Source organism: Peromyscus eremicus, chromosome 9 (assembly GCF_949786415.1).
Source record: "Peromyscus eremicus chromosome 9, PerEre_H2_v1, whole genome shotgun sequence".
Taxonomy (NCBI): Eukaryota; Metazoa; Chordata; class Mammalia; order Rodentia; family Cricetidae; genus Peromyscus; species Peromyscus eremicus.
Genome location: NC_081425.1, coordinates 66,593,559 through 66,612,136, shown reverse-complemented (window position 1 = coordinate 66,612,136; position 18,578 = coordinate 66,593,559). Strand labels below are relative to the sequence as shown.

The 18,578-nt window shown below is 50.9% G+C and overlaps 4 protein-coding genes across 5 annotated transcripts; 2 read left to right on the top strand and 2 right to left on the bottom strand.

Annotated features, from left to right (window-relative positions):
• Positions 1–2,595: 2,595 nt before the first annotated feature.
• Fitm1 (fat storage inducing transmembrane protein 1) lies at positions 2,596–3,851 on the top strand. The gene is made up of 2 exons (XM_059274418.1): positions 2,596–2,861; positions 3,239–3,851. The coding sequence occupies exons 1-2, from the start codon at positions 2,596–2,598 to the stop codon at positions 3,849–3,851; spliced, it is 879 nt and encodes a 292-aa protein (XP_059130401.1).
• Positions 3,852–6,253: 2,402 nt separating this feature from the next.
• Positions 6,254–9,007, top strand: Psme1 (proteasome activator subunit 1). The gene is made up of 11 exons (XM_059273082.1): positions 6,254–6,292; positions 7,077–7,109; positions 7,256–7,318; positions 7,404–7,514; positions 7,586–7,628; positions 7,746–7,843; positions 8,077–8,145; positions 8,224–8,291; positions 8,395–8,449; positions 8,523–8,609; positions 8,786–9,007. The coding sequence occupies exons 1-11, from the start codon at positions 6,254–6,256 to the stop codon at positions 8,864–8,866; spliced, it is 747 nt and encodes a 248-aa protein (XP_059129065.1). The 3' UTR covers positions 8,867–9,007.
• Positions 9,000–12,807, bottom strand: Emc9 (ER membrane protein complex subunit 9). 2 transcript variants are annotated; one of them, XM_059273611.1, is made up of 5 exons: positions 12,371–12,807; positions 12,138–12,214; positions 9,538–9,607; positions 9,363–9,457; positions 9,000–9,221 (listed from the first exon to the last, which is right to left on the bottom strand). In XM_059273611.1, exons 1-5 carry the CDS (start codon positions 12,566–12,568, stop codon positions 9,041–9,043), a joined length of 621 nt encoding a protein of 206 aa, XP_059129594.1. In that variant the 5' UTR covers positions 12,569–12,807; the 3' UTR covers positions 9,000–9,040. The 2 variants fall into 2 exon arrangements, with proteins under 2 accessions (XP_059129594.1, XP_059129595.1); XM_059273612.1 differs by having other exon boundaries at positions 9,538–9,764; positions 12,371–12,482.
• Positions 12,808–14,948: 2,141 nt separating this feature from the next.
• Psme2 (proteasome activator subunit 2) lies at positions 14,949–18,571 on the bottom strand (the record flags this gene model as incomplete). Its single annotated transcript, XM_059273081.1, has 10 exons — positions 14,949–15,067; positions 15,155–15,241; positions 15,521–15,575; positions 15,865–15,932; positions 16,072–16,140; positions 17,427–17,524; positions 17,623–17,653; positions 17,757–17,843; positions 18,060–18,122; positions 18,512–18,571. Coding segments are annotated over 10 exons (699 nt in total), but the record flags the coding sequence as incomplete, so codon positions are not given.
• Positions 18,572–18,578: the final 7 nt, after the last annotated feature.

Below are 18,578 nucleotides of genomic sequence, written 5' to 3'. Positions count from 1 at the left end.
ATAAATGACCAATAAAAGACCTTCAAGCATAAAGGCACATTGGACTGTGTGAGGGGGCGCACACCTGTTCATCCCAGCACTTGGGAGGCTGAGGTAGGAGGATTGTCACAACTTCAGGCTAGCCAGGGCTATGGATAAGACTCTCAAAAAAGAAAAAGAAATGAGAAGAAAAGAATCAGGGAGAAATAAAGGGCTGGAGACATATCTCAGTTTCTCTGGGTTCCATCTCCAGTACTGACTTAAACTGGAGATGGGTCCTGGCCAAATGGGCCCGGTGAGCTAAAGTTTGCTGTGTGCCCCGGAAACTAAGTTTGATCACCGGAACCCGGTGGAAGGTGAGAACGGATTCCCAAAAGTTGTCCTCTGATCACCACATGTATGTCCTCCCTCCCTCGTATATTTCTCTCTCTCTCTCTCTCTCTCTCTCTCTCTCTCTCTCTCACACACACACACACACACACACACACACACACAGAGTAATAAAAAATAAACTTTTTTTTTCTATGTGCATGGTGGTACATACTTGTAATCCCAGTGTTCAGGCACTCAGGAAGGAGATGAAAAGCAGGAGGATCAGAAGTTCAGGATCATTCTTGGTTATGTAGAAAGTTTGAGGCCAGTCTGAGAAACATGAGACACTACCCCCTCACCCCCACAAAAAAAAGGAGGTGGAGGAAAGAAAAAAAGGGAGGATACTGGGGTATAACTCAGTGGTAGTGTACTTGACTAGCATGCCTGAGGCCCTGCGTTTGATCCCCAGTAGCATGAAGAAGAAGAGGGGGGCTGGTTGGTTTTCCCCAAATCACAACTGGGCCCACAACCTGAGTGTCCTTGCTCACGCATTCCTTTCCCTGCTTTGTGGATCTCCACTGCTCTGAAGTCCCAGCTTTAAGGAACAAGGAAAGAAAACGATAGCTATCTTGAAACAGCTACCAAGTCCTTCTTAGGTAGGTCCCGCCAGTGCTCAAGCTGAGGCCAGGTTGGTGGGAACCATGGGACCCAGGGTAATTGACTAGAGAACAGACTTAAAGTCGTTTTTTGGAGGGGGTTGTTTGGTTGGTTGTTGTTGTTTTGAGACAGGGTTTCTCTGTGTAGCCCTGGTTGTCCTGGAACTTACTCTGTAGACCAGACTGGTCTCGAACTCACAGAGATCCACTTGCCTCTGCCTTCTGAGTGCTGGGATTAAAGGCATGCTGCACCACCACCACCGGGCCAGACTAAAAGTTTGATGGATGACAGATTGGGCATGTTTTTCTTAGGGTCTCTCCCCATCACCTGGGAACACCTGGACTCTGAGCACCTGACCAATCCTATACAGGTTGCCTTTCTCAGGGCACTTGACTTTCACCTGCTGACTCTTATCATCATGAACACAAGCGGTAACCCATTAGGTGATGCCCTGTGCATTCTTTCTGCCACCATCAGTGTGCACAGTCATCCTGGGGGCAAACTGGCCTTCCAGAGATCCGCATCTGCATGGCAGCAGGAGCCTAGCTAAGCTGCTGGGGTCACCATAACTACAGTGACTACCCCAGTGAATCCACTTCCACGACCTGCCTATGACACCATGCTGTGCACACAACTCACTGCTGTCAGAGCCCAGGAGAATGACCCGCATTTGGTGAGAAGGTAAACTCTGCTGGTTTGTTTTAATGCGTTGTGGTGGCTAGTCTTGGTTGTCCACTTGACATCATCTGGAATTAAACCGAAACAGTCTAATTCCTGTGACGGATTTTTCTTGATTGGCTAATTTGAGGCAAGAAGACCCACCCTAAATCTGGATCATTGGAGGGTAGAAGAACCACCGTAAACCTGGGCCACACCTTTTGGTGTCAGCCCAAGCAAAAGGCCATGGAAGAAGGAAGCTTTTTTTGCCTGCTTACCCCAACTCTCCCGGCTAGTCCTCTATCCTGATGCTGAGGCATTCCTTCACTGGTGTTAGAACCTACTTCTTGGGGACTCTGGTGTAGACCAAAGACCAGCTGGGCCATCCAGCCTCCTGGACTGAATAACTGCCTGCCTGTGAGCCTTTCCGTGGGGAGATCGGTAGTGCTGGAATTAGGCAGACACAGCCCGTAAGCGCTCTAATTAACTCCCTTTTCATTCAGATTGATTCTACCTGCTCTGCTCCTCTAGAAAACCCCGACTAACACAGGCATCTGAGGTTTGGTTGGTTTTCTGGCCCAGATTTTCCTGTGGAGGAAAACAATGGTAGAGCTGAGATGAGGGTAGATGGGCTTCAGCTGGCCAAAATAAGACACGCAGCCACAAGCTGACCGTGGACAAGGACAGCTCTGAACAGCCTTGCCCCGAGACACGAACTGGAATGTGGCTGGAACTGAGAACACAAAGGTGGAAAGGACACAGGCTGTGTGGGGACACACTTCCACACACCCAAGGCCAGGACCATGCTGACTGTCAGCCCTCAAACTAGCCCATTACTGCCCCCCCCCTCCCCGCCTGCCAGCTGCCAACAGGGCTCTGCCCTGTGTCTACCACACCTGTCACTGCCTATCCTTGTCCGAGGGGGGGCCGGGTATTAGCCCCTCCTCAGCCTCCTAGCAGAGCAGGCAGTTAGTGGGGAGGGGAGGGAACATGGAGCGGGGGCCGGTGGTGGGGGCAGGGCCGGGGGCCGGGACCCGAGTCCGAGCACTGCTGGGATGCCTGGTCAAGGTGCTGCTCTGGGTGGCCTCTGCTTTACTATACTTCGGAAGTGAACAAGCCGCCCGCCTCCTAGGCAGCCCCTGCTTACGGCGCCTCTACCATGCTTGGTTGGCTGCGGTGGTCATCTTTGGGCCGCTTCTGCAGTTTCATGTTAACTCCCGGACGATCTTCGCCAGCCACGGCAACTTCTTCAACATGTGAGTCCCGGGAGTCCGTGGGAGCTGCCTCCCTCCACTCTGGGATCCCAGCTTCCTTCTCCAGGCCTGTGTGTTCTGATGCCAGTAGGAACACTAAAAATAGGCTAGGAGGTTGAGAAGGTCAGGGGGAGAAAAGTGTGTGTGTGTGTGTGGGGAGGAACAGAGCCTGGGGGTGCAGGGGAAGTAAAGAACTAAAGAGGGAATGTGGACCCTAGAATGTCCGGTGGCCCTCTAAGGAGACAGACAATGTTGACATGGCAGGGGTTAAGGAGACTGATGATGATGTGTGGAACACAGAGCAGGGTAGGGAGGTGGGACTGGGGCGGGCGCGGGGGGGGGGGGGTGTCTCAACCAGCTCTCCCTCTTTCTGCCCACAGAAAGTTTGTGAATTCAGCGTGGGGCTGGACATGTACCTTCCTGGGGGGCTTTGTGTTGCTGGTGGTGTTCCTGGCGACAAGACGTGTGGCCGTGACCGCCAGGCACCTGAGCCGACTGGTGGTGGGGGCAGCTGTCTGGCGGGGGGCTGGACGAGCCTTCCTGCTCATCGAGGACCTGACCGGTTCCTGCTTCGAACCTCTGCCCCAGGGCCTACTGCTGCACGAGCTTCCGGACCGCCGGAGCTGCCTGGCAGCCGGCCACCAGTGGCGAGGCTACACTGTCTCCTCCCACACCTTCCTCCTCACCTTCTGCTGCCTCCTCATGGCTGAGGAAGCGGCTGTCTTTGCCAAGTACCTGGCCCACGGGCTACCAGCTGGGGCCCCCCTGCGCCTCGTTTTCCTCCTGAATGTGCTGTTGCTAGGCCTCTGGAACTTCTTGCTGCTCTGCACGGTCATCTATTTCCATCAGTACACCCACAAGGTGGTGGGTGCCGCAGTAGGCACGTTTGCCTGGTACCTTACCTACGGTAGCTGGTACCACCAGCCCTGGTCTCCTGGGAGCCCAGGCCACGGGCTCTTCCCCCGATCCCGCTCAGTCCGCAAACATAACTGAAAGAAATAAAAGTATACCAGGCCTGGCTCTGGCTCTTCTCATTCTTTTCGGGCCTAGAGAGGGCGGGAAGGGTGATAGTCTGGTAGATGCTTGAGTTCCTTCCTCATCATTTCCTGAAGTCGTTGACCTTGAATGTGTTTTCCTGGACTCGACTTCCATCCTCTGGGTTTCTTGGTCTACAGACTTCCAGCTTTCTGGAGCTGCGATGTCAAGGGATGGTACTATGGAAGCTGGTGATTGCCCTTAGGTGTGTACATAAGCATCGGCAGATGCTTCATGCCAGGACCTTTCCTATCTCTGTCTCATGAGAACACCACACTCATTCATTTCACAAAGGTGTGTTGAGCCAAGCAGAGTTCTGTGCTGTATGAACAAGACAAACAAGGCTTCTGTTGCTTGGGAGCAGATGAGCTCTGGAGGAAGCAAGAGAGAAAACACACAAATAGCAAACGCTTGCTCGCGTCAGGCACTATTCTAAGAGTGTGTACATTACATATATAAATTAATACATTGAGAGGCCAGGGGGATGGTTCAGTGGGTAAGGCGCTTGCTGTGCAGGCGTAAGGACCAGTGTTTGAATATCCAGAGCCCGGCTAATAAGCAGCATGTGCCTGTTACCCCAGTGCAGCAGAGAGGTGGGAGCAGGAAAACCCTGGAGCTTGCTAACCAGCTAGTCACGCCTATCGGTGAGCTCCAGTTTAGTATGAGACCTTTTATAATAAATAAGGTATGGGGGGAGAGTGAGGAAGACACTATTTACCTCTGGCTTCCATGGACTCATGCGTGTGCATGCACTCTCATGTACATACACACACAGACAATTTTAATCCCCACAACATCCCAGTGAGATAAGTTCAGTAGTGTTCCTACTATTCAGTTGTGAAAACTTTGTCTTTTTTTTTTTATGTTTGGGGGAGACATGGGTGTTTTTACTGTATGTATGTCTGTACACCAGGTGTGTACAGGACCGGTGAAAGCCCGTGGAAGCCATTGGATCCTTCGGAACTGGAGTTACAAGCAGTTGTGAGCTGTCATGTGGGTGCTAAGAATTGATCAGAAGCACTCTGGACAAGCGGCCAGTTCTCTCTTAACCACTGAGCCACCTCCCCATCTCCCACAATTTTTGTTTTTGTTTTTCAAGACAGGGTTTCTCTGTGTAGCCCTGGCTCTCCTGGAACTCACTCTGTAAACCAGGCTGGCCTCCAACTCAGAGATCCACCTGCCTCTGCCTCCAGAATGCTGGGATTAAAGGCATGTGTCACCACCTCCAGGTTCCAAGCTTGACTTTTTGTTCAACATTAAAAAATAAATAAATAAAAAGTTGAAAAAAAAAGTAAAAGTGACATGTGAAAATGACCTGAAACTCAAAATCTCCAGTCCATAGTTAAGTTTTAATGAAACTCGCCCACACTAATTCATTTCGTGGGCTGCTCTCCTCTCGAAGTAGCGGTTGAGCTGCTACAGACATGGTAACGCTTCCCAAACCTACTAACCCCGTACAGAAAAAGTTCACCAGGCCCCTGTTTAAACCACTATATTATCCTGTCTCAAAAACAAAACAAACGAAAATGGCTGATGTCAGAGTCACAGTTGCCGCCGTGGAGGTACCGAAACAGGGTGACTTGTCCTGGGCGGGGAAGGTGCTTTCTGAAGGATGATGGTGGGAAATTCTCTCTGAAAGACTGACATCTGAAATGAGGACAGAGTGTGGACACTGAGGGAAGGGTGTCGTACACTTCCCAAGGGCCGAGTCCTCGAAGCCGGAATAAACACTACCTACAAGTATTTGCTTGTGTAATGAATGAGTGTGGAAACCAATAGACCGTCAGCTTGAAGGGGACAGGTGATTTTGAAAGCAGGGTTGGATTTTACAACAGAGGCCTGAATCCCTGCTGTGGGGGAATGGTTCCTAGGGCAATAGAGTGTGCCCCAAGAGCTTTGTGCGGAGCTTGGCTAAGGACAGTGCCAGCTCTCAGCATTGTCCTTGGGTGGGCTGGAGTCTGCCGGTGAAGTCAGGGGACCACGCCGGCAAGGCGAGGAGAGACCAGGTCTTGCCCCAAATCAGAAAAGATTTAAAAACCCTCAAGGAAGGCTTATGATTGCCCTGGCCCTAGCAGAAGTAGGGGGCGGCCGGAAATGGAAGGTGGGGGCGGGAAGGGGCAGAGGTGCCGGCGCTGGCAGACGGGGCTGGGCGCAGAGGGGAGAGACATGGGAGCTGGGCGGAAACGCTACTCCGGCTGCAGGAGGAGCCCCCGCCTCTCCGTAGGCTGTCCCCGCCTCCTCCAGTCCCTCCACTCCCCAAATCAAGGAAGGCCGTGCAGGTTTCGAGCTCTGCTTTCGCTTTCCCTTCCCGCTGCCCACTCCAGGCTCCTCGTGCGGCGCTCAGCCCCCCTGCTCCGACCATGGCCACACTGAGGGTCCATCCTGAAGCCCAAGCCAAGGTGAGCGCTGCGGGTTCGAGTAGGGAGGAGAGGCGTTAGAGAGGCGTGGCTCGGAGCGGACCCAGGCTCCCGGGATCGGCCCCCGGCCCCTCATCTGAGTCGGGGGGTCTGCTCCCGAGCCTGCTGCCAGAAGCACCTGATCCCCTGGGAGTAGGTGAGGCGGCTGTGGTCCAGCGGGGTGAAATGAAGCCGAGAGCTAGTGTGAAGTCTGCTGGCTTGGGGCCCGGGCTACACACAGGGACGGGGAGAGGGACTTGCCCCGTCCACCTCGAGATCAGAGACTCAGGAAGGGCACATGCCTGCACCCGGCCTCTGCCCACTGGCTGAGGGTTTTGTTCTGTTTGAGACAGGGTCTCTCTCTATTATGTAGCCCTGGCTGTCCTGGAACTCGCTATGTAGATCCGGCTGGGCTCGAATTCAGAGACCCAGCTGACTTTAGCGCACGAGTGCTAGGATTAAAGGCATTCATGCGGTACCACGCCCGGCCAGAGGGCATTCTTATTTCTCCATATACAACCCTGGTGACCCCAGGAATGTTCTCCTCCCCAAATCCAGTGGGCCCCTTGGGGATCCACTGAACTCTCCCCAGATTCAGGTGTGCAGAAAACTACCACACCACCTCAGGCCATCCTATACAGGGACCCATCTCGATTTCTTCAGGTGTGGCCTTAGGGGGATCCACTCCTCTATTCCCCAGGTCAGGCCCTACACCTCCCAAAGGGAATTGTTCTCAAATGAACTGGCCTTAAAGCTAGGTTTCTGAAGGGTTGCTTGTACCCTACAGGTAGATGTGTTTCGTGAAGACCTGTGTAGCAAGGTAAGATCTACCTCATCGGCAGCCCCACCTCCACCCAACTGCTGCTGCTCAGCCCTCCCTGGCTGGGCAGTGTGAGCCCTTACTTCACTGCCTAGGAAAGGACATTTGGTTATGACCCCATCCTCCTTTTCCACCACCTCACACAGACAGAAAACCTGCTTGGGAGCTATTTTCCCAAGAAGATCTCAGAGCTGGATGCATTCTTAAAGGTAGGGGACCCTGCAAGGACTCCAGAGGAGCCTGGGGATGGGGGTGTGATAAGAGGAACACCTTCATCTCCAGCCCTACCACTAGGAGCCCGCTCTCAATGAGGCCAACCTGAGCAACCTGAAGGCTCCGTTGGACATCCCAGTCCCCGACCCAGTCAAGGAGAAAGAGAAAGAGGAGCGGAAGAAGCAGCAGGAGGCAAGTTGGGAGACCTGGGAGGTGGGCCAGCCCTAGAGAAACCCGGCCTCAGTCCTGTCCTCCCCCCTCAGAAGGAAGAGAAGGATGAAAAGAAGAAAGAAGATGAAGACAAAGGTATTGGAGACCGGGGGAGAGAGAGGCTTGTGTCTCAGGACTTCCACGTTGCACTCCACGGCCCCTTTCCAGCCCTCCCGAGCTCAGTCGTTAACTGACCCATTGCACACTCTCTAGGTCCTCCCTGTGGCCCAGTGAACTGCAATGAGAAAATTGTGGACCTCCTGCAGCGCCTAAAGCCTGAGATCAAGGATGTCATTGAGCAACTCAATCTGGTGAGTTCTGCTTTCATCCCCGCCTCGGGCTTTGTCCTCTTGACTCCTGCCAATTAGGACAATGGCACATAGGAGAGGGTAGAGCAAGTGAGCCAGCCTTGGGCTCAACATGGACCTGGCATTCCTCCATCCACTGGGCAGACAAGGGAAGAACAGGAACCTGGGACTTGGGGTGTGTATGTGGAGGGGAACGGTGTGGTGATAAAAACCTCGATACCTTCCTTTGCTCCAAGGTCACTACCTGGTTGCAACTACAGATACCTCGGATAGAGGATGGGAATAATTTTGGAGTGGCCGTCCAGGTAAGAGCACCGCCCGCTCAATCAACAGCCCTCCTGTGTAGCCCATGCTTCCTTCTAACCCACCACGTCCTTCCCCAGGAGAAGGTGTTTGAGCTGATGACCAGCCTTCACACCAAGCTGGAGGGCTTCCACACTCAAATCTCCAAGTGAGTTGCCTGGCCGCTACGCCCGCAGCACCCTCTGCCTTTGGGGACAGGCCTGGGCTCCCTCCCTTTCCCGCTGCATACACACTACGTCCACTCCCCACAGGTACTTCTCCGAGAGGGGTGATGCTGTAGCCAAAGCAGCCAAACAGCCCCACGTGGTAGGTGAGGCCCAGGTCAGGCTGAGCTGGGGAAGACACATTTCAAGTCAGGACTAACCCTGAGTTTCTGCAGGGTGATTATCGGCAGCTGGTGCATGAGCTGGACGAGGCAGAGTACCAGGACATTCGGCTGATGGTCATGGAGATCCGCAATGCTTATGTGAGGAGGGGCGAGGAGGGCAGGGGTGGACAGAAGCACCTTTCCCAGGCTATCCGATTTCTGACCAAGCAGACTCGGGGTGGAGGATGACAAAATCAGCCTTTCCAAAGCTAGAAATGGGACACAGAACCACTGGGGGGCCTCTGGCTGACGTCCATGACTCCATGATCCTATAGGCTGTGTTATATGACATCATCCTGAAGAACTTTGAGAAGCTCAAGAAGCCCCGTGGAGAAACAAAGGGAATGATCTATTGAGGCCCCTCTCTCGTTCTCTGATGGGCACAAGAGACCTTCGTGCTCCTCACCAGGAACTCTAGACTGGACCCAATCTTCTTCCTGCTGGGGTTTCTCCCTTACTCTGCCTCCCAAACACAATAAATACATGGTCGCCCACCAGCCCATCTCTTTATTGTACTCTGACCCTCTGGTTCAGGCATGTCCACTGGTGGCAGCACCCCACTGGGTGATTTGAGTGTTAAGCTGCTGGTTGGTCCAGTCCTGCCGAATGTCATCAAGATGGCAGTCGAAGTCCACGAGGTGATGGTGGGCCTGGCCCTCCAGCAGTGCCCCCACCATCTGTCGGGACTCTTCCCAGTCTCTCCACATCACTCTGAAATTTAAAACAAAACATGGAGGTCAAACAGTGGGGCCTCACAGAGACGGAAAAGAAGCCACGGGGCAGGACCAAGGACAGAGGAGGCCTGAGGAGTCTTGGACTTCCAAGAAGAGGTAGAGGTAGTGGGACACTCACAAGTTCTTGTCCTTAGGCACCCATCGAAGACCTTGGTTCTCCAGGACAATCACTGGAGGTACACGAGGCCGAGTCACCAGTTTCTTATTATCCAGCTGGGTGGACAAAGGGGTGAGAGTCTCAGGATGCTCTCCCGATTCCCTCGCCACCTCCCCACTCAAAAGCCAAGCCTCACCATAATAAGCACTGCATCCGGGAAGAATTCTGCAATTCGCCCGGCGATTTTCAAGGCCAGAAGCCCAGGGCTGTGTAGGGGGAAGATCAGAGGAGTGAGGAGCCAACTGAGGGCAGACCCAGGTCTCCTCCCAGGTCTCACAGATGCGCACACAGCTGTAGCCTTTCCCTGAAACTGGCCTGGGAGTGTCGGGCCTGCTTGATGCACGGTTGCTTGATGCTTGAATGCTGTGGAAACAGGTGCTCAGATTCTGCCAATGAGAGTGGAAATCTAAAGTAGGCTTTGGGGAAGGTAATTTGCTTTAATCATCCAAATTAAAAACAAGAGGGCTGGAGCAGTGGCTCAGTGGTTAAGAGTACTAGCTACTCTTCCAGAGGACTTGGGTTCGAATCTCAGCACCTGCATGGCAGCTTTCAACCAGTCCCAGGGGAGCCAACATCCTCTTCTGGCTTCTGGGGGCACTGCATGCATGTCGTATACAAATACACACACACACACACACAAGGGCAAACCACAAAAAAAAATAATTTACTGGGTGGGATGACAGGGACCAGCAAAAGCAGGGAAGAGGAACAGGGTAGGGTACTAGGGGAAAGAATTAAGAATAAAATATGGGCCAGGCTGTGGCAGCACATGCTTTTAATCCTAGCGCTCGGGAGGCAGAGGCAGGCAGAGCTCTGAGTTCGAGGCCAGTTCCAGGACAGGCTCCAAAGAGAAAACTCTGTCTCGAAAAACAAAGAAACAAAAAGAATAAAATATGGGGCTGGAGAGATGGCTCAGAGGTTAAGAGCACTGGGTTCAATTCCCAGCACCAACATGGCAACTCACAACTGTCTGTAACTCCAGTTCCAGGAGATCCAGCACCCTCACACAGACATACATGCAGGCAAACCACCAATGCACATTAAAATAAAATAAATTAATAAAATTAAAAGAATAAAGTATGATCTGGGTGGCATACACCTTTAGTCCCAGCACTGGGGAGACAGAGGCAGGGGGATCTCTGTGAGTTTGAAGCCAGACTGGTCTACAGAGTGAGTTCCTGGATAGCCAAGGCAGCACAGAGAGACCCTGTCTTGAAAAACAAGTATGTATGAAAATGCCACAGGGGAACCAATTTCTTTATATGCTAACTTAAAATAATTTAGGCAGTCCCTAGGAGCCACCATGAGGTTTGGCTGGGTCTGCCCAACTCTCTGAAGCCTGAGTTAGAACAGCGAAACTTTTTTGCTGTTTCTTTTGGATGCTGGTCAGAACCTACATGTGCTTTTTCCTGATATTTTGAGCTTCCTTTCTCTTTCTCTACAGCTCAACATTTGCTGCTTCTCTGCGACGAGTCTGACCTCCATGCTGGTTTAAAGGGTATGACTTGAAAGTAGTTTGCTTGCTCTGGGTCTTTTCAACTCTAATAAAACTGTCCTTGAGTTGTTTTTTTTTTTTTTTTTTGTTTGTTTGTTTGTTTGTTTTTCGAGGCAGGGTTTCTCTGTGTAGCTTTGCGCCTTTCCTGGAACTCGCTTTGGAGACCAGGCTGTCCTCGAACTCACAGAGATCCGCCTGGCTCTGCCTCCCGAGTGCTGGGATTAAAGGCGTGCGCCACCACCGCCCGGCGTCCTTGAGTTTTTAAAATTATTTTATTAATGATTAATGACCCTGATTTTCCCTGAGTCATCTGGCCACTGTGATCAAAACAGACCCAAGTGACATTGCTTGGTGTTCACTTATAATGATGAGTGAGTCCCAAGACAGCCAGAGAGCTACACAGAGAAACCCTGTCTTGAAAAACAACACACACACACAAATATATATATATATATATATATATATATATATATATATATATATATATATATCTGGAGATAACTTCATTGTTTATAGTATTAAGTAGATTATGATGTGTCCACATTCATACTATTCATATTCAGCTGTTAGGATGAGGTAGACCTTGAGATGGAAAGACATCAAAAGTCCAGGGAGGGGAAGCAAATTACAATAGATCTAACTTAATCCATATCAAAAGCAAATGTACTTGGTGTGTGTAGTATATGTATAAAGTGGTGGGCTTTTTTTCTTGTTATTTTATTATTATCATCGTCATCGTCGTCGTCGTCGTCGTCGTCGTCGTCATCATCATCATCATCATCATAGTTTTTCGAGTCAGGGTTTTCTGTGTATCCCTGGCTGTCCTGGATCTCCCTCTGTAGACCAGGCTGTCCTGGAACTCACTGAGATTTGCCTACCTCGGCCCCCCAGCGTGCTGGGATTAAAGGCTTGCGAGCCATCGCCGCCTGGTTTAAAGTGGTGGGCTTTTTAAGTTGCTGGTCGCACTTCCTCCGTTCTTACAGCACCTTGGAAGCCCCTCAGTCAAGATCAGTCTGTTATGTAGAAAGACAGCTGTCTGTCCCACCCCCACTGCAGAGTCCTCCAACCCTGTCATACTCATCTCTCGTATCTCCTCACTCCAGTACTCAGTATAACGCCCGGTGTACAGCCCCGCTGCTAAGTACTTGATGAAAAAATAAAAGGAATGACGCTGGTCCAGCTGCACCTCACCCACACCTGCCACAATCATCTGCCTTCTCGGCCCTAGCTACCCGACTCACCTCTGGTCGTCCAGAGCAGCATTGGCGTGGTAGTACCCAGCTACCACCAGACCGGCCTGTGCGCCCCACACATCCACCTGTCGTGAGAAAGGGGCCATCAGTAACTAAATCAGGCTTCTGCCTCTGTGGGTGCATACTGCGGCCAAGGCGTGGAGCACGCATTTAGGCTGAGGGCCCTAACGGGTTGTGGGGGGCGGTGAGTAGGGATGGGGGCGGGGTTCTCGAGGCCACACCTGGTTGAGCGCAACCTCCAGCATGACGGACAGGGCCAGGTGGCTGTGGAAGAGGGGCACACAGTCGGTGAGGCAGAGGCATTCTCCCGATCGCGGCGCGGGAGCCAGCAACAACCCGTTGACAGCAGCGTATGGGTACCGAGAGGCGTGCAGGCACATCTTCCCGTAGGCCCGGGCGGAAATCTCCACCTCCCCCATAGCGAACGGGGCCGGCGGGCACGCAGAACCCCAACCAGTGTGGCTTCCCCACCACGGCCAGCGAGCTTGGCCTTGTCCTGCACCTCCTCACTTAGGTGTAAGATGCCTCTAACACCAGGCGACCTCTCGGTACAGCCTACCCCCAACACGAGCCAATATTCGGTCCCAACACAGCCCGAGGAGCCGAGCCCCGCCTCCTCTAACCACTCCCGGGCAGGCGCACTTGCTCGCCGGCCAGCTCCGAGTCAGACCCTAGCCAAGAGTCCCGCCTCCGTGGTGCTCTCTGATAGGACAAGACGCTCTCATTTTGTCCAATCAAAGATTTTAAAATTTGTCTCGGCTTGCTTTGGCCTACAGCGAACTGGAAAGAACGCGTTAGGGCAAAGGGAAGAAAATTGCCCACAGGCTTATTAGCTAAACTACCCGGTTTATGCTTTGGGTTTTGTTTTAAAGAGGGAAGACACACAAAGTCTCAGTTAGCCCAGGCTGGCCTCCATCTCTCAAGTGAAAGCCCTAGGTTTAACAGACCCTGAGACACCACATCTAGTTCCAACTTGGGCGGGTTACTGCAGGTTGACTGTTTACCTGCTCTGCCTGTTCCTACTGGCTTCGGGCAAAGACAGCTAGGTGGAGGGCTGGCCCCTAGCTGGGTGTTCCGGAGAAACTTGGCGACAAAACCGTTCGCCTTGCTCCAACTACAGAATGAGTGGGTCTGCACCATAGATAATCCAGCAGCCTCGTCTTCCCAACCTCAAACTCTGGTTGGCCTTTGGCTTCCTTAACGTAGTGCAGCACCTTTAAGGCGGAGTACAAGTCCATGACCCTTTAAGGATAGATAAGTAATACATGAGCACTGAATTCCAACTGTCAAACTAGTAAGAATGCAGCACATTCTTTTGACATATTTTAAAACAGGACAAGAGCCTGAATTTAAAAGTCCCTTGGCGTCTATAACAAGCCACCCAGCAGAGGAACCAATGTCTCCACCACCTCAGAAGTGAATCCTATACTGCAATCCCACCACCCAGAGGGTGGAGGCAGGAGGAAGAGTTCAAAGTTAGCATCAGCTACATGGTGTGTTTGAGGCCAGCCTAGGCCTCAGCTTGTCTAAAAACCAAACAGAAACGGTCTCAGGAACGTGGCTGCAGAGATGACTCAGCAGTCACATTCAACTTGTTTCCAGCACCCACAGCAGGCGGCTCACAACTGCCCGTGAATTCCGACTTTCAGGGGATCCAGCACCCTCTTCAGGCCTTCATGGGCTCCAGCACACATGTGGGATACGTTCAGACACACACAGACACACACACAAACAAAACAGTAAGAAGAAAAACACAACAGATGTAAAGACAAACTGATTGGGGGAGTGGGCAAGAGATAGAAAGGCAACTCCCCAGGCCGGGCGGTGGTGGCGCACACCTTTAATCCCAGCACTCGGGAGGCAGAGGCAGGCGGATCTCTGTGAGTTCAAAGTGAGTTCCAGGAAAGGCGCAAAGCTACACAGAGAAACCCTGTCTTGAAAAAAATTAAAAAATAAATAAATAAATAAAAATAAAGAAAGAAAGGCAACTCCCCGCCCCCAATAATGCCCATCGGTGGTGATATGTTCTCCCTTAATGCCTTTTTAAAAGACCTTTCCTCTCTGCTAGGACTGATAAATCTCAGAATAACCTCATTCTCTCTCCAACCTTGCTCCCAGCTCCACAATTGTTCTTAATTCCCACACCATAGCCATAAAGCTTCTCTATCCATCCAAAGCCAAATTGCTCCTCCAAAGGCTTTGCCCAAATGCCCTTCTACCATGAAGCCCTCCTGAAATCAGATGGAAATACCTTTGTGGTATTCCAAACTACAGGTTGCCTGCATGGCTGACAAGGCATGCAAACTTCTACCCTGTTCCTTTTCAACCTGCTATGTAGACCAGGGCGGCCCTGAACTCAAGAGGTCTACCTACCTCTGCCTCCTGAGTGCTGAGATCGAAGGTGTGCTACCCATGCCCTGCTCTACCCTGTTCTTTAGAAGGAACACAATGGGCCTCACGCACAACCTCACTTTCCTGGCACCCTCTCTCATTTTCTTTTTAACTTTTTGTTTTTATTTTATGGGTAAGGGTGGTTTGCTTGCATGTGTATCTATGTATTATATGTATCTGGTGCCCGCAGAGGTCAAAGGAGGGTCAGATCCCTTGGAACTGGAGTTACAGACAGTTATTAGCCACTTTGTGGGTGCTGGGCAGCTAGCCTGGGTCCTCTTGAAGAACAGCTAAGTGCCATCCCTCCAGCCAACCCTCTCCCCTCTTCATTACCGTATTCAGTTTCCTTGGTGTACTGACAGAGGGAGCTCTCAATACATTCTCTGAATAAACAACAGAGGGAATCTATAAAGTATAAGTCATTTATTTTCCTTCTAGTCCTTAGCTCAGTACATAGATGGCTTCTCTTCACCCTTTGGGTTGACGATTTTCTCTAGGTTGCTGCTGATGATATGATATAGCTCAGCCTGGAGGAAGGCCAGAAGAACAATGTTAGGCTCTTGGCTTCCCACACCCTTCCATCCACTTCCCTCAGGAGCTCCCTCCACACTCACGTAGAAGGCCCTGAGGTCCAGCACCATGGCCCTGAGCTCCCCATAGGCTGCTTCATCTCGCTCATGCACCAAGGCCCGGTAATCCATCTGGGGAGCAGGAGGGAAAACTGAGTCAGCACCAGGGGACGTCAGGACAGTAATTTTGTTTTCTCAGAGAAGAGAGATTAACTGGAAGATAAGCCCCATGACAGCACCAACAAACACAGAATTAAGGAAAGAAAAGGGTCAAGGATGTTGGAGCCCTAACCAGTTTTGCGTTTCAGAATAATATTTTCCACATGGTGCAAGTCAAAAATGAAACAAAGAGGATCTCTCTCCCCACCCCTGGCCAGCCTCAGCTAAACGGCTGGTGGACTCTGCACTCACTACATGGGTCTCCTTGGAGGCCTTGGCTACAGCATCCCCACGTTCCGAGAAGTACCTGTAAGTAAGGAATGTGTGCGTTAAAGGAGATGTACAAGCTCACAGACCCCACCCCTCAGACTCCCACCATTCTGACAGAACTGCCTAGGTTGAGACTCCTACAGGAACGTCCCTGTAGGGTCCCTGTAGGGTCGCTAATATGATAAGTTCTGAGATTACAGAGGTTTTTTTTTTTTTTTTTTTAGAGCTACCATTGTGATACCAGACGGATGTCAAACAAATGAGAAAAACAAAGACCATCTAAACCCAAAGGAGAGGAGAGTGGGCAAAACAGTAGCTGCTCTCACTTGGAAATGGTTGTCTGGAAGGCTTCTACTTTGGTCTTGACAGCATTCACCCTCTCCAGCACCTTCTCCTATAGGGACACGAGAAGCGAAGAGAACATTTTACTCCTCCCTTTACCATTCCCTCTCCCTCCTACCTCCTGTTCCATGCCTTGCTTCCATCCCTCACCCCCCAGTCTCTTCCCACTGTCTTCAGTCACCAACTCTTACCTGAATTGCCACCCCAAAATCATTACCATCCTCAATCTTGGGGATCAGGTGCTGGATCCAGGTGATTATCTATGTTAAAAGGAGCACTCATTGAACAAACCTACTGGATTCTTATTATGCTACTTTTTAAAAAATTATTTTTTCATTATTTTATTTTTTTATGTGTACGAATATTTTGGCTTCATGTATATCTATGCACCATGTGCATTCCTGGTACCCACATAGGCCAAAAAAAAAGGGTGTCAGATCCCCCGGAACTGGAGTTACAGACTGTTATGAGCTACCATGTGGTTGCTGGGAATCAAACCTGGGTCCTCTGGAAGAGCAGCCAGTGCTCTTAACCTCTGAGCCATCTCTCCCTTACAAAGGAAGGTGGAAGATTCTTTTGTTTGTTGAGAGAGGGTTTCTCTATATAGTCCTGGATGTGTTGGAGCTCCATATATAGACCAGGCTGGCCTTGACCTCATAGGCTCCTTCTGCCTCTGCCCCCCTATTATGCTACTTCTTAATAATAGCTCTGTCTAACTGAGCACTTATTACATGCTAGGTGTCATACTATAAGTTATTGATCTCATCTAATTATTGGCAATCTTTCAAAGCCTTTAGTCTTACTGTACCATTTGACACGGGAAACAAGTGAATCACAGAATGTCTAAGAGACCTATGTAAATGACAGAATCAGGATTTGAATCTAGATTCTTTCTAGGGCTCAAGCTTTTAAACCAACTCACTGTATCATATCACCTATACTGTGTACCTAATATGATAAGTTCTGAGATCACAGAGGTAGCTATAGCACAGTCTTTTATTTTTAGAGCTACCATGGTGATACCAGACGGATGTCAAACAAATGAGAAAAACAAAGACTATCTAAACCCAAAGGGGAGGAGAGTGGGTAAAATGCTTGCTGTGCACACACAAATACACGAAGACCTGTATTCCAACTGTTAGCATTCACATAAAAGCAGGGCACAGTGGAGTACAGTGTAAGCCCAGTGTTGGGGGAGCAGTGTGTGATGGTGACACAGGCAGGTCCTGGAGGCTCCCTGGTGAGCCAGTATAGCTAAAACAGCAAGCTCCAGGTTCAGTGAGGCCAGGCTTCAAAACAAAACAAACAAAACAAAACAAACAAACAAAAACAACCCTCCAAGTGTTGACCTCTGGCCTTCAAATATGTATGCAATGGAAAACACACCTACACATGCCTGTGTGCACACACACAGCTAAAAAATATATATAAATCCAAGACACAAAACAAAGTTTCCTTATTCAAAACTAGGTCTCTAGGCGGAAGATCTGAATTGACCACAGCTTTGTCTTGCTTTCTTCCCACCTCCTCCAGTTCCCAGGCTTACCAGAATGCATTTCTCTTTGAGAGTCCAGACTTCTGGCTTAACCAGAGCGAGCAGGGCCAAAAGCTTCTCATTCCCGGGGAGGAAGCCGCACTTAGGGACTATGAAATAGACAGAGACAGATGAAAAAGACGGCTTTTTTGTTACTCCCCATCAGTGCACCCATGTTCCTCCTCCCAGTCCCCCAGTTCTCCATTACCTTCTTTCTTCTCCTGCTTGTCTGTTTCCATCTAGGCAAAAGGGGAAAAGCAGCTTTAGGAGACTCATGGAGGCCACAGTGGTGTCATTTCCACTGGCTTATATAGTCCATGCTCTGCACGCTGAATGCCTTACCTCATCATCCTTGGGTGGGGGATCTGGGATGGGGATGTCCAGAGGAGCCCGGAGGGAGGAGAGGTCAGCCACATTGAGGGAATCCTCCTGCAGAATTATTCTTAGGCACTGCCCAGTCTCCTCCCCTCATCAGCCACAGCCTTCCCTCCATTCCTTTCTGGGGGTCCATCTCCTCTCTCCCTCCCAACCTAGGCTCAAGCTGTGTACCGGCCTAAGTTCCCAGCCTGCCAGCACGAGCTGTCCAAGGATAGGTGGTAGGAGAGATGCCAGGAGATGGGGTAGAGGAGTCTTACTACTACTCACCTGCAGGAGCTGACTCAGGGATATGATTTTCCGTGGCAAGAATGTAGAGAGGAAGTCATCAGCCTGTGAGTTAACATTACAAAAACAATCACACAAGATGTCCGATGAGATGTTTGAGAAGTAGGCCCTTAGAAACTACCGAGTCCCAGACTCACAAAGGAGGAAACTACAGACGGGGAATGAAAGGGGCCCGGCCCTCCTGAGAAGGGCTGTGGTACTCTGGGCACCACCTTTCCCCTCGGTCAAAGGAGGGTGGGCAAGCGGCAAAAGCAGGGAGAGTTCTAAGAGCGATCAGATTACAGAGTAGAAACCAATCATTAGAGATCACCTTGGGTAAGCATGAAGGTTAGGAGAGACCAAACTGGGGTGAATTGGGGGGTTACTCAAGGGTTGTGGCCCTTAGAGATTGGCGCTAGGATTCTGGGTCAAAGCGCTTGGATCCGGAGACTTACCTCCTGGAAAAGATTTTGTCTGAAGACATCCACCTGCAGACAGCAGTAAGCAGACGTGGGTTAGGGG

Bases quoted from the DNA above. Each gene is read 5' to 3' on its own strand.
- Psme1 (XM_059273082.1), top strand. From the start codon at position 6,254: ATGGCCACACTGAGGGTCCATCCTGAAGCCCAAGCCAAG. The intron at 6,293-7,076 runs GTGAGCGCTGCG...TGTACCCTACAG, and splicing joins ATCCTGAAGCCCAAGCCAAG to GTAGATGTGTTTCGTGAAGA. The intron at 7,629-7,745 runs GTATTGGAGACC...CACACTCTCTAG, and splicing joins GAAAGAAGATGAAGACAAAG to GTCCTCCCTGTGGCCCAGTG.
- Emc9 (XM_059273611.1), bottom strand. From the start codon at position 12,568: ATGGGGGAGGTGGAGATTTCCGCCCGGGCCTACGGGAAGATGTGCCTG. The intron at 9,458-9,537 runs GTGAGGCTTGGC...TTGTCCACCCAG, and splicing joins CGGATGCAGTGCTTATTATG to CTGGATAATAAGAAACTGGT. The intron at 9,222-9,362 runs GTGAGTGTCCCA...TTTAAATTTCAG, and splicing joins GTGCCTAAGGACAAGAACTT to AGTGATGTGGAGAGACTGGG.
- Fitm1 (XM_059274418.1), top strand. From the start codon at position 2,596: ATGGAGCGGGGGCCGGTGGTGGGGGCAGGGCCGGGGGCCGGGACCCGA. The intron at 2,862-3,238 runs GTGAGTCCCGGG...TTCTGCCCACAG, and splicing joins CACGGCAACTTCTTCAACAT to AAAGTTTGTGAATTCAGCGT.